Consider the following 12,696-nt stretch of genomic DNA (forward strand, 5'->3'; position numbering starts at 1 on the left):
GAGTTGGTTCCAACACAAGGAAGGAAGGAAGGAAGAAAGGAAGAAAGGAAGAAAGGAAGAAAAATAATCCAATGAACTGTACAATTTCGGAAAACGCGGGGGCATGCCTACGACGTGACAATAGTCCGTTGTCACTGACGGGCACGTGGCGTTCGCATAGGCTCCACCTCCTCCCTTGTAGCATGGCCACTACGAGAGCACAAGGCTGTTTGCCAGCTCGTGGCGCTCGGGCCTAATAAAATAGCACAAAAACAGCAACAAGAGTACACAAAAAAAACTGCAACAAAAACAAACAAAACACAGAAAAGAACAAATCACCTGCACGGTGAGTGATTAGGTGCAGTAAACAAAGTGAATAAAGAAGCCATTTCTGAATCAAAGCTGCTGATTCTCAAGAAGGAGCTCATTCTGCATCCTTTCACTTTCATTTCTTCAGCTGATGGCTTATTAGTAGTTAGAGAGAAACAGGAAGTGAGAGTGAAAGCCATCAATGCCCTGACAGTTGCACACAATAAGCAAATGTGGGAAAGTCCCAGAAAGCCTCACAGAGCAGAGCTCTGTTTGGAACTGTGTGAGCACCAGGCATAGGACAAGAGTAACACACACAGGAAGTCATAGGAAAATAATAAAACACACACACACGCACACGCACACACACACACACACACACACACACACACACACACACACCCCCCCCCCCCCAAGCTCTGATGTGGATTCATAAAACTCATCATTTTGAACTGATATTTGATACAAATCCAATGAGTGTTTTTCCAATCGAATGAGATCAGAGATAGGATACTTTTATCATGGTGGGCAGAGATCAACATTCATGTCAACATCTACCTATAAAAGCAAGGGAGGTCTGTGTGGATGTGTGTGTGTGGAGCAAATATCTCCTTGATGCGGTGCGAGTTCAACCTGAAACTCGGTCAACGGGTTCCAAATACCCTGATGGTGTGTATCTGTTATTTTGGAGTAATTTGGTCATTTCAAAATGTTTATTTTAATTTTATTTCACTTCTGGACAGCCCCAAAATGAAACCTATTCAGCTTTTGACTTCAGGATGTGAGGGGGCGCTAGTGCACCATCTATATCAATTTCACAGCACAGCTCACTTCCAGTGCATGTAAAAGCTCCTGTGGACTTCTCTTTTCTCTTTTGAGGAAAATTTTTTTTACTGTTCTTTATTTGGTGATGACATTTCGAAACGTTTATTTTCATGTTAGTTTGACCATTCGCTATTTAGACCAGACAGACCTCACCCGGAAGTTATTAACGGCAATGGCTGCTGTGTTGAAAGCTGCACATTTATCAGCAGCGCGCTTGTGTGAGAGAGAACCAACGGAGGAGATTTGTGTCCAAGGTAGAGAGTCACACACACTAGGGCTGAACGATATATCGTTATCGTATCTATATCTAGATATGAACTTTCAAGATATGAATATCAAAAAAAGTAACGATTTAGACGATATAGATTTCTCCTCTTCCCGCTCGCCCTGCATACAACTCTGGCAGTTACAACAAACATCACTTTAACGAGTGCCCTTGAATGCACCGCGCGCACACACGACAGAGACAGCGGATAAATTAAAAAGAAAGAAAGAAAGAAAATGAGTGCGGGAGATAATGCGGCCGGTGGCAGTGCAGAATCTGATTTGGTGCCAAAACATAGATCATCCTCCATAATTTGGAGGTATTTTGGATTCAGAAAGGACGATGTTAACCAGAGTGAGGTGTTGTGCAGGTCGTGTTTTGCAAAAATTGCGACTAAGCAAGGTAGCACAACAAACATGTTTCACCACCTGAAGCAACACCATCGTGTGCTGCATGAAGAGTGCATGACCATGAGAGAAACACCGGGGACTTCTCAGTCATCCCAAAATAAGCCAAAGCAAAGTTTTATTGCTGATGCGTTCAGTAGCGTTACGCCGTACGAGTCGACGTCCACCAGACATAAAGAAATTACCGACGCTATAACATACCACATTGCTAAAGACATGGTACCTGTGTACACAGTCTCAAAAGAAGACTTTAAAAAAATGGTTCGGACGCTGGACAAGCGTTATAAAATACCATCCCGAACACATTTTAATCAAGTGGCCATTCCGAAACTTTATAATGAGTGTAAAATGAATGTTGAATCCGTGCTCCATGATATCGATCATTTCGCCACAACCACGAACCTGTGGTCGAGCCGGACAACCGAACCTTACATTAGTTTAACGATCCATTTTATTACTACAAACTTCGAACTCCAGACCCGCTGTCTGCAGACATCATTCTTCCCCGGGGAGCATACCGGGGATAATATAGCGGAGGAGATGAGAGGTGCGTTAGCAGACTGGAACTTGAAGGAGGACCAACAAGTTTGCGTAACGACTGATAACGCATCAAACATGATAAAGGCTTTGGAGGCGAATGGTTTGACGCGCCTTCAGTGCTTTGGATACAGGCTACACCTGGCAATAGGTACGTTTTGCTATGTTTATTTTTATTTTTTAATTACTTTCAGACAGAAAGAGGGAGGTGTGTGCGTGTGCGTGTGCGTGTGCGTGTGTGTGTGTGTGTGTGTGTGTGTGTGTGTGTGTGTGTGTGTGTGAGAGAGAGAGAGAGAGAGAGAACAATCTGCATTATTATGTGGTTATTTAGCTGTTGTAATATAATAATTAATTATTTTGTACATCTATTTTTCCAAGAAAATGCAGTGAAAGGTGACAGCCTGATCAGCCGTGCAACAGGTGTCTGCAAAAAGTTGGTGTGCCACTTCTCACACAGCTGGAAAAAGAGAGTGGCACTTCAGCAAGCCCAGAAATGCCTCAACCTTCCAGTCCATGGACTCATAACTGAGTGTCAAACTAGATGGGGGTCTAGGGTGCTCATGATTAACAGGATTCTGGAGCAGCAGAAAGCACTCCATGAGGTCCTCTCAGAGGACAGAAACACCCGGCACCTAATTCTTGGATATCAAGTTCTGGATGTGCTGGAGTCAGTCAGCAAGGCACTGGGACCACTGCTTGAATTCACGGATGCTCTGTCACATCAAACCAGTACTCAGCCTGTTTAAAACAACCATCTTGGCACCAGAGGAGGGTGATACGGACATGACCAAGTCCTTAAAAGAGAAAATTCTGGAGTACTTGAATAGCAAGTATAAAGAGAGAGTTACACAAGAGCTCCTGGATGTGGCATCCTTCTTAGATCCAAGATACAAGACACTGGTGTCAGAGATGAAGACGATGGAACACAAGGTAAAAATAATGGTTTGAATGGAGTAAATGAAAACAGTTCCTTCCATTTAAATGCATTATCTTATATTTTAGTAAATATTTAAGTTTAAATTTAGCTCATACAGTAATGATCATTCATATATAAAACTAATTAAATTCTTTTTTCTGTGTGTGTTGTTTTTACTATTTTCTAGCATTCTGTTGAGTGCAGAGAGACCAGAGTGGAAGAAGTTTCACCCCCACCCACCAAAAAGGCTAAGAAGTCATTGGGAAGTTTCTTCAAAAGATCCACCACAAGTGCAACAGTACCAATCGATCCCACTGCTGCCATAGAAGCTGAGCTGAGTGCCTACATGCAGTCCCCCACAATTGACAACGAAGAGGACCCCCTTCTGTGGTGGAGATTAACTCACAAAGTCAACTTTCCCCAGCTCAGCAACATGGCAAGAAAATACTTGTGCATGCAGGCCACCAGCTCTCCCTCAGAGAGAATTTTTAGTGCATCAGGCAACATTGTGAGTTGTGTAACAAATCAATAACACACTAGGGCTCAGGAACTAACTGCGAAAAAGGTCAACAGAAATAGGTTCGGCTGTAGAGCCAAGGTGTGTGAATAATTGGACACAGAAACAAGGATTTCGTTTTAGTATATGTATATTAAAGATATTATATATAGTAAAGATATATGGGGTCAATTTATATTGATATATATTATTTAGTTGTTATTAATAATCAGGTATAGGCAATAAACAAAAAACCAAAATACAATTACAAAACAAAGACAATATTTTCTTCTTTCAAAACTTGTAGTCAAAGTTCAGTTCAAGGTTCATTTCCTTTGGTGAGTTCAGTTCAGTTTGTTTGATTTCGCCAAGTTGGAAAGCGAAGGGTTTCGCAAAGTTCTTTCGCATTGGGGGAAAAAATACAAAACAGAAAAGGTCCCCAGGGTATATTCCAAGTATTAGGTCCGAGTGTCCGAGGAAACAAAAAGATCAAATATTCCTACCGCGATGCAGCGGTGGTTGGGTGGTGGCTCGCCATCTAGTGGTCGAGAGTGGTAGGTGATCCAGGACTAACATAAAAACCTGACCTATAAAACAAGGTCAACAACAATCAGTCAAAAAGGAATTAACTTAAGTATATATTAAAACAGAAAATACATTCACCTTAGCACATTTAAACAATTTGTCATTGTTAAATAAATAAAATAAATGCTATAAATCATAGCAGAAAAATCCATATCAAGGTAAATCAAATTGAAGCTTCATTCTATATATTCAGAGATCAAAGGGAATAAAGTGCACTTTTAAATCAACATCATTAGCTGTAAAGCTAAGTCATATCATAAATTAAACATGCATGTTTTAAATAGATTCTTCAAATAAATCATTGTTGTAGCACAACAGATCATCTCATTTAGTAGGTCAAAGCCTATTCAAGACCACATAGCCGAATGGGCATTTCTTTCAAAAAGTAACAGAAATGGTCAAAATCAATTAAAACTACAAAAAGCGAAGTATTATTTTACTATAATACTATTCATTTAACAATTCGGCTTTGATTATAAATTAGAAAATAAAAGGATTACTTAAATAAAAGTGCAAATGGTCAGACTGACCCTGTGTGTTCCGCAGCTAATGGTGGCTTAATTTTGCAGGAATTTCAATGGAGTCTGGTACACCACAAATCCGCCAAATACGTAATGAAACACATTGAAGTACAATGTGAAACGACTCACCGGTGAGTGGAGAGATGTCTAGTTTATAGGAGAAGATGTTCATCCAGGTATTTCTTATGAAGGTTTTGTTTCAGTGGTGATTTTCAATCAGTAAGCCGACCATGCAGACGCCACAGTGAGAGCAGCCATCACAGCATTCAGTGGAGCAAACAAGAGTGAAGGGGGAGGAGCCAGGGACTTTAAAGGTGTAGCGCGGGCTCGTCACAATAAAACCATGGCAGGAAGTTGGCCTCGAGTTCACATGGGTTACAGTTGTCAGAGGTCCTGTCTGAAGCCAGACATGGTGAACAAACTAGTGTTCCTGGAAAAGAATCTGTAGAAGTTGTGCTGCCTGTAACTACCTCTGTTCTGTTAGTAGCAAATGCATTTTCTGTATACAGTTATGTGATCTTTTGAAGAATATAAATGTTGTTGCACTTCAATGCACTTTCAATGTTCCACCAGCTGCTGCATTTGTTATTTATTGTTAAAGCAGAGCTGCAGTAAAAATTTTTCATAATTTATCTTAATGTTGATGACTGGCAGTGAGTTCTTAAAAATAAAACTGCACTTTCCACATGTTTTTGTATTATGATGTTTTTATTTTTCTGAAAAATGCCTGGTTTTCATCGAACCCGTTGTCATATCATATCGTATCGATATCGAGATATCTGGCATGAAAATCGAGATATGAAATTTTGTCCATATCGTTCAGCCCTAACACACACACACACCCACCGATCAGGTGCACTTCACTATCGATCACCGTCTACGTGTGTAACGGACCACCATTTAGTCCGGTTACAGTCTGTGTCACGACACCCGTCCATTTTTTGTTATAAATTTTGTGTATTTTTGTCATTTTGTTATCATTATGTATAATTTATTTTTAGTTTGTGTACTTTTGTTGTTTTGTATATTTTCCTTCATCATGGGCCTGTACTACAAATCTAGAATTCGGGCTAAATCTTTGTGATAACTGAGGCTGAACACCTTCTCTTGGAAAATGAGCTGTCCATTGTTAGAAGATCCTGGTTGGAGTTAATATCTCACTTTGTAATAAAGGAACTCTCTGATGGATAATGTTTGGTTATGTGAAGCCCTCTAAAGTAGATGAATCCAGGCATAACTTACTGTATCTAGCTTCGTAGTACAGGCCCTGTGTGTAATTTTGCATGTTTTTGGGGTGATTTTGTGTATTTTTCTTATCGTTATATGTTACTTTTATTTTGAGTGTTTTTGGAGTGATTGTGTATTTTTGTTATCAATATGTATACATTTCACTTTTATGTTGTATGTTTTTGGAGTCATTTTGTGTAATATTCTGTCATTTTGAGTATTATTCTGTCATTTCGTGTATTTATGGAGTCATATTGTGGGTTTCATTTGAAAGCAGCTCAAAACTCAATAGTTTTCTAGTTGTTTTGTGTGTTTTTGTAATGGTTTTGTGTATTTTCGTATCATAGTCCTGTCCAAGTGCTGTACATTTTTTGTCAAACTGGATGGATTTAAGCCAAAGACGAAAAATAAACCCAAATAAAACATTTTGCTCAGATTTAAGGCTGGTTTGTATGTGTTTTGTCTAAATGGGAGGATGTGATGTTTCCTGGGTTTGTTTCTAATCAGACATGGGGCCAAAAAGACACAAAACAGCAAAAAACACAAAATTACTCAAAACATATAGAAATTACAAAAAAATTTGCACAAAAGCACAACAGATGAGATGCACACACATTTACTCACAAAAAACAAATAAGACAACAACAAAAATAGAAAAAAAAACAAAATGAGAACAGAAATGACTCTGAAACACAAAATGAAAAGAAAAATACACAAGTTTACTCATAACATCCCACACAAAATACTCAAAATGCACATACTGACTAACAACACACAAAGCAAACACAAAAACAACAGACATGGTGTAATTTTTGGCAGCTACCAAAATGACAGAAAACTATACAAAACAGCAAAAATATGCAAAATTACTGCTAATGCGCAACAAAAAAAACACAAAATGAGAAAAATGCATACAAAACAAAAATACTAGGGCTGTAGTCAACCAAGGAAACCAAGGAAATGGTTGGTCGACCAAGACTATGGCACACGTCGCGGTTAGTCGACCAAAAAAAATAAATAACTAAACTATATATATTTGACAATAATGCTTTATCTCCAACATAATAAACCATAGAAAATAAAATACAATAAACAGGAACTGATTCCCTGAGAAAACTATATTTGTATGCATTTTATGACAACACTGGTGTTTTATGAGATTGGATGTGATCTCTCCTTTGTATGTATATAATTTGTAAATATTGTTTGTAGATTGCAAATATCTCTGTAAATAAAAATAAAAATAAAAAAAAGACTGCTCTGAGTCTGTGTGGAAAAAACAAACAAAAAAGTATTCCCTCCTTTGGCTCCTATAGCTGGTGACAGCACCTGCACAGTGGATCTCCTATTGCTTTACTGTCTCTGCCTCGTTTAATTTAGTTTAGTTTAGTTTATTTGTTTATTTGAGCAGTTAAAGTTCTGCTCAAAAGGAGTGGGCCGAAGCAAGAGCTTATAAAGCCAAAATAGTTCCAAATGAACTTTTGGAGTTTGGTTTTTTGAGCAAAATTAGTGATGCCACTGACGACAACGCCGCCGCGGCAAACTCGCCGCTCGGGCCCGGAGCTTCTGCCATGAGTTGTGTCGTGTTTGTGACTGTAAGCCGTGCGCGTGTCCAGGTGAGACAGAACTCTAGCTTGTTGTTTGTTTTGATAAAAGTTCCTGTTGAAGCGGAGCTGTCTTCAGTTCCTTCATGCCGGCAGAAACACATGAACAGCCAATCAGCTAACAGACGGCCACACCCAGCATGCAGAAACAGCCTATCATAACTCCGGACGTCACCAGTAGCAGGCAAACAGCCAATCATTCAGCAGCTGTGGAGTTCGGTTGCAATGGTTGCCATGTTGGGATGTTTTCAAGTGAATAGTGTGCAGTGAGCTTAGACTGTGCAGTGAGAAACCAGAAGGAGAGTAGAGGCAGCCACTATGTAGCAAAACTGGTACCAGTAGTATCGTAATCCACGATAATACCATCGTGTAGAATTTATAATATAGTAGGAACCGTTACAATTTGGCACCGCTGGGTATCGTGGGTATCGTGAGTATCATGAAATAGGGATGTAACGATTCACTAAACTCCCGATACGATTCGATTCACGATACTGGGTTCACGATACGATTCTCTCACGATTAATTTTACAAAATGGGACTGTACTTAAATGACTGAAAAATATTCCTTTATTTTTTTGGGGGAAAATACTGTACTATTTTCCTTTTATTTTTCATTGTCAAAAGAATCCCTTGATGAACTATTCAAACAATGCAATTTAACTAAAAATAAATCTTGAATGAAATAAATAAAGGAATAATACAAATGAAGAAGCCTATTCATTTAAATTCTGGTTCCATAGTAAACAATACAAAACTGCATAATAGTTGTTTTTCTTTTTAAAAGTGCAACTGAAAATGTATTTTGTGAATTAACAATTGGACCTTAAAAAAAAAAAAGTCTGCACTGTATTTGCGTCAGATATTTGTTTGAACCAGCAGAGGGCGATGGTAACACAGTGGTCGGTTGGCATGCAGCTAAGTGCAGTGAAGAAGAGATGCTACGCTAGCAGACAGGGTTAATAGAAAAACGTGACTTTTACAGATATTCACTTAATATTACAGATATTCACTTAATATTACAGATATTCACTTAATATTACAGATATTCACTTAATATTACAGATATTCTTTTGGTGCTAAAGGGGTAAGGAATCATTTATGAATATGTTTAAGAGTAGAAGGCGGCCAGAAAGAAAGTATTAGCAGATTTCGCCCGCCGCCATGACTTTTGGATAGCTGGTTAAAAAAAGTACTGCGATTCAATTTTCACAGCATCGATGTGAACCTCTATACCTATGAATCGATTTTTAACTGCCTTACGATTAATCGTTACATCCCTATCATGAAACTATAATTATAGGCCAATCTCCTCTTTTGGACACCAAACATACTAATTTTTCCCAACGCTGGATGTCTTCGCTAACAGCAACAACAATCCAGGTTGATTGGCAGGACGTTGGGACCAGAAGTCCTTGCCCACACAAACTGTAACAGGAAGTTATTAGACGCCATATTGTGCACGTAGCCAATTACCAAAACATTTATAACATAACAAATGGCACAACTTTAAGAAAGTACACCTAATAACTACAGAATAAGACAATCTGTTGGGGTTTATTTAAAGCAATGGTTCAGTGTTTTGTAACGTGTTAAAGGATGTTTATTTACTCCAAAATGTTGCACTGTACACTTAATTTTCATAACATATTATAATAAGGCCGACTGTATGTTAAAGCAGCCGGTTTTAAAATCTTAAGGCTCCAAATTACTACTGTACCAAATCCTCCATCCATCCATACTGTACATCTACTCTGATATATATATATATATACTGTATACTGTAAGTTTGACCATGTATAACATAACACAACTTCCGGGTTATGACAGCAGTTTACTATCAGTCCAAATAAAACAAAATATTATGAACAGAAATACAGTCAACCTCATATCATTTATTCTCACCCAAACAAAACTGACATATGTACCAAGCAAATAAAATAGTAAATACAAAACAAAAAAGCAAAAATAGATTAAAATCCAATAAGCTTTTGCTTATATAGTCCCTTTCTCAGCCATGATATTAAAAAATTAGATAAATGATATTGTTACATAAAAATATAGTCCTTAAATTGTGTACAAAAATAAATAACCAGCTAACTAGCGATTAGCTTAAACAGCGATTAGCATGATAGTAACATTCCCTCAGAAAATACAACTTAACAAGACATTAAAACGTATATTCCATGACAGTCAATTACAGTACAGTCAGTGTTACACCATGAATATTTTCAGCTCACCTAGCAGGGAATATTTAAGTAGACTGTATGAAGCAGGCACGGATGGAGACGACAGACAACACACGTGTCTACCACAGCTAGAACCATCTGAGCATGCGCAGACTCTGCACAGGTTGCCATGGTTTTTAACTGTCGTAAACACAACTAATCAGAAGATGAAAGCAGCTTCTGAAGTAGTTCTAAGACAAAGTCTGGTGATAAACTACATGTTTTATTCTCCCCATTTGAGTCAATAACTAAAGACGGACACAAACAAATAAAGTAAGTGTAATATTTTAAATATGCATTTTACATTGTGACCACCAGAGGCTCCCCGTGAGCAATGTGTGAGTTTTTACAGCAATATGACTTTTTTTTTTCTTCCAGGATTGAATTACTTGAGTTTTGTCAGATTAAGTTTGGTTTTAAAACAAAGGATAAAATTACTTTTTTTGTGTGTAAGTCAGTTTTAATGTTGGCATAATTTTACATGCATAAGTGCAGACAATGAAACTTGTAGCAAAGTTTTTCAAAATGTCTAATTATTATTTATTTTTTTTTTATGGATAAAAAGTACATTTAATAAGCAAGTGTTAAATTAGAGTTTGTTTCTCTTCCTTTGAAAATAAATGATATTCTTAAATGTATCTCACCTGAAAGATATGAAAGAAGATGTGTGTGTTTGCTGATCACTCAAAAGACTAAAGAAATGTTAAATAATATCTATCTGTATAATTATTACTTACATCAAACTTTTGATATTTATCTGATTAACTGTTCAGTTTGTGATATTCATAGTAACTTTATGTTATTTACATGTAAGCAAACAAAAATGTTGTGGATTTTATTATAGGGTTGGGATTTTAGGTCAGGATTCTGGTTTTCTATCTCTTGACATTTTTAGACTAAGTTTGGTTTTATTTGTTTTATGTATATCATCATATAAATTTTTATTATTTTACTTATAGAGGATGAGGAACGAGATTGCAGCGGTGGTTTCCTTCTTGAAAAGGCTGGTGAAATTAAAGAATAAGGTGGAGGTGGAGAAAATGGATTTGTTTGCTGAGAGGCTAACAGTGGCGCTGCAGGAGAAGTTTGAGGGACACTGGGTCCCTGAAAAGCCCAGCAAAGGCCAGGCGTACAGGTACGCTCAGCGGGACACCCATGGTTTGTGGGTCATTCCGTCTCTTTAAAAGTGTGATAGTTGAATAATTAAGGAACAATTGGTAAACATTTCAGAATTCTTTAAGACCAAAGTGCATGTGATGTCCTGAAAATGTGTTGAAATGACATGGAGTGACCCTAGCTGTCCTCTGGTCAGCCTCAGCAGCTAAAAGCGCTGATCCTTGTGTGTTTTTCAGGTGCATCAGAGTGAACGCGTTCCACAAATATGACCAGGAGCTGCTGCGTGCCTGCAGTGAAAGTGGGGTTCACTACGGTGACCTGGGGCTGCCCTGGGAAATCACTCTTTGGGTGGATCCAGGAGAGGTTTGTGGCAGGTGAGGAACAAAAACACACAATTATTCTTCACTGTTTTTTAGACTTTCTATTGCTAGGTTTAGTTTATTGGTTTATTCAGAGCATAAACACTATACACTCTGGTCAAACCAAGCTTATGTTTAGCCCCACCCACATTTGACGTCTGTTTTACAAAATACAATATTAGTTGATAATCAAGAAAAATTATATACATTAAAGCCTCTGATTATTTGTGATCATGGAATTCATGTTCTGAATCAGAAAATTAAATCCAAACCTTTTTAGTTTTTGCTTTTTATTTAAAATCTGGTCCCAATATGACATGGAAATGCCTCACATGCATGTTTTGGGACAATATCATGCATATACATGCAATTATTCTTCCAGCGAGTGTTACATACACAATCTTGATCATAATCTCGCTCTATGTAAACACATGACTGGGTGGGATTTTGCGCAAAACTTAAGTCCAAATGAAAACAAATGACACAGACTAAACCCTCATGTTTTGAGACCATATCAAACATTTCCAAGATATTTTTCCTGTAAAATGGGGGGCTGGCCGTTTGAACATTTATTCTGATATGTGGGAGGGGTCAGATATTGGTATGTTCATGTCAGATATGTGTGTCTGGGGTCATACTATTAAATTAAACGTAAATGGTTTGTCATTGAACTGACATGTTTTTGTGTGTGTGTGTGTGTGTTTTTGTTGCACAGGTACGGAGAGCAGAATTTCCATTTCTCAATTGCCACATTTTCCTCCGATAAGGATGAGATGACATCAGACTATCACTCGGGTTCATCTGATGAGGGGAGCACAAGTTCCTCCCCCCTCACCGTCACCAACAGGAAGTGCCAGGTAACCCAGGGAGCAGAAGCCACACCCCCCTCACTTATTCTTAAACTGTTGATGCTTCTATGTTTGAACTGATCTTCAACCTTTTCCTTCCCCAGGCGTTAAATCCAGATGCTCCAGCTTGGGAACCCAAAAAAAAAGCTGTCAGGAATGGTTCATAAAATTCCATAGCCTCAGCACAGCTACCGGTGCCTCCTCCACCAGAGCCAAGGCCCCCCTCATTATCTTTTGAGGGTCTTTTTTATTTTCTTTTTTTGAACAATATATCAATGTACAGTAATGGTCTTTTTTATTTTTATTTTTTTTTAAACAATGTACAATAAACATATGTCCAATTTTACATTTTCTTTGATTTTACTTCATAAATATTAAACAGAAATTTACTGGTAGCTGCCAAACAAAACAAAACCTACACAGACAAAACATTTCAATAAAATTAAAAAATAAAACTCATATGCCTATAAATAA

The 12,696-nt window shown here is 37.9% G+C and overlaps 2 protein-coding genes across 2 annotated transcripts in view; one reads left to right on the plus strand and one right to left on the minus strand.

Moving 5' to 3' along the window:
* pip5kl1 (phosphatidylinositol-4-phosphate 5-kinase-like 1) overlaps positions 1–5,149 on the minus strand; it is a 36,650-nt gene extending 31,501 nt beyond the window's left edge. Inside the window, exon 1 of the mRNA XM_028458599.1 lies at positions 4,970–5,149. The gene's annotated coding sequence lies outside the window, so the exon portion shown is untranslated. The remainder of the gene's footprint in view (positions 1–4,969) is intronic.
* Positions 5,150–10,154: 5,005 nt separating this feature from the next.
* LOC114470084 (protein BTG3-like) lies at positions 10,155–12,389 on the plus strand. The gene is made up of 5 exons (XM_028458099.1): positions 10,155–10,237; positions 10,859–11,034; positions 11,252–11,389; positions 12,090–12,231; positions 12,327–12,389. Exons 2-5 carry the CDS (start codon positions 10,862–10,864, stop codon positions 12,387–12,389), a joined length of 516 nt encoding a protein of 171 aa, XP_028313900.1. The 5' UTR covers positions 10,155–10,237; positions 10,859–10,861.
* The last annotated feature ends 307 nt before the right edge of the window (positions 12,390–12,696 follow it).

This window comes from Gouania willdenowi, chromosome 9 (genome assembly GCF_900634775.1).
Source record: "Gouania willdenowi chromosome 9, fGouWil2.1, whole genome shotgun sequence".
In the NCBI taxonomy this organism is placed as follows: domain Eukaryota; kingdom Metazoa; phylum Chordata; class Actinopteri; order Blenniiformes; family Gobiesocidae; genus Gouania; species Gouania willdenowi.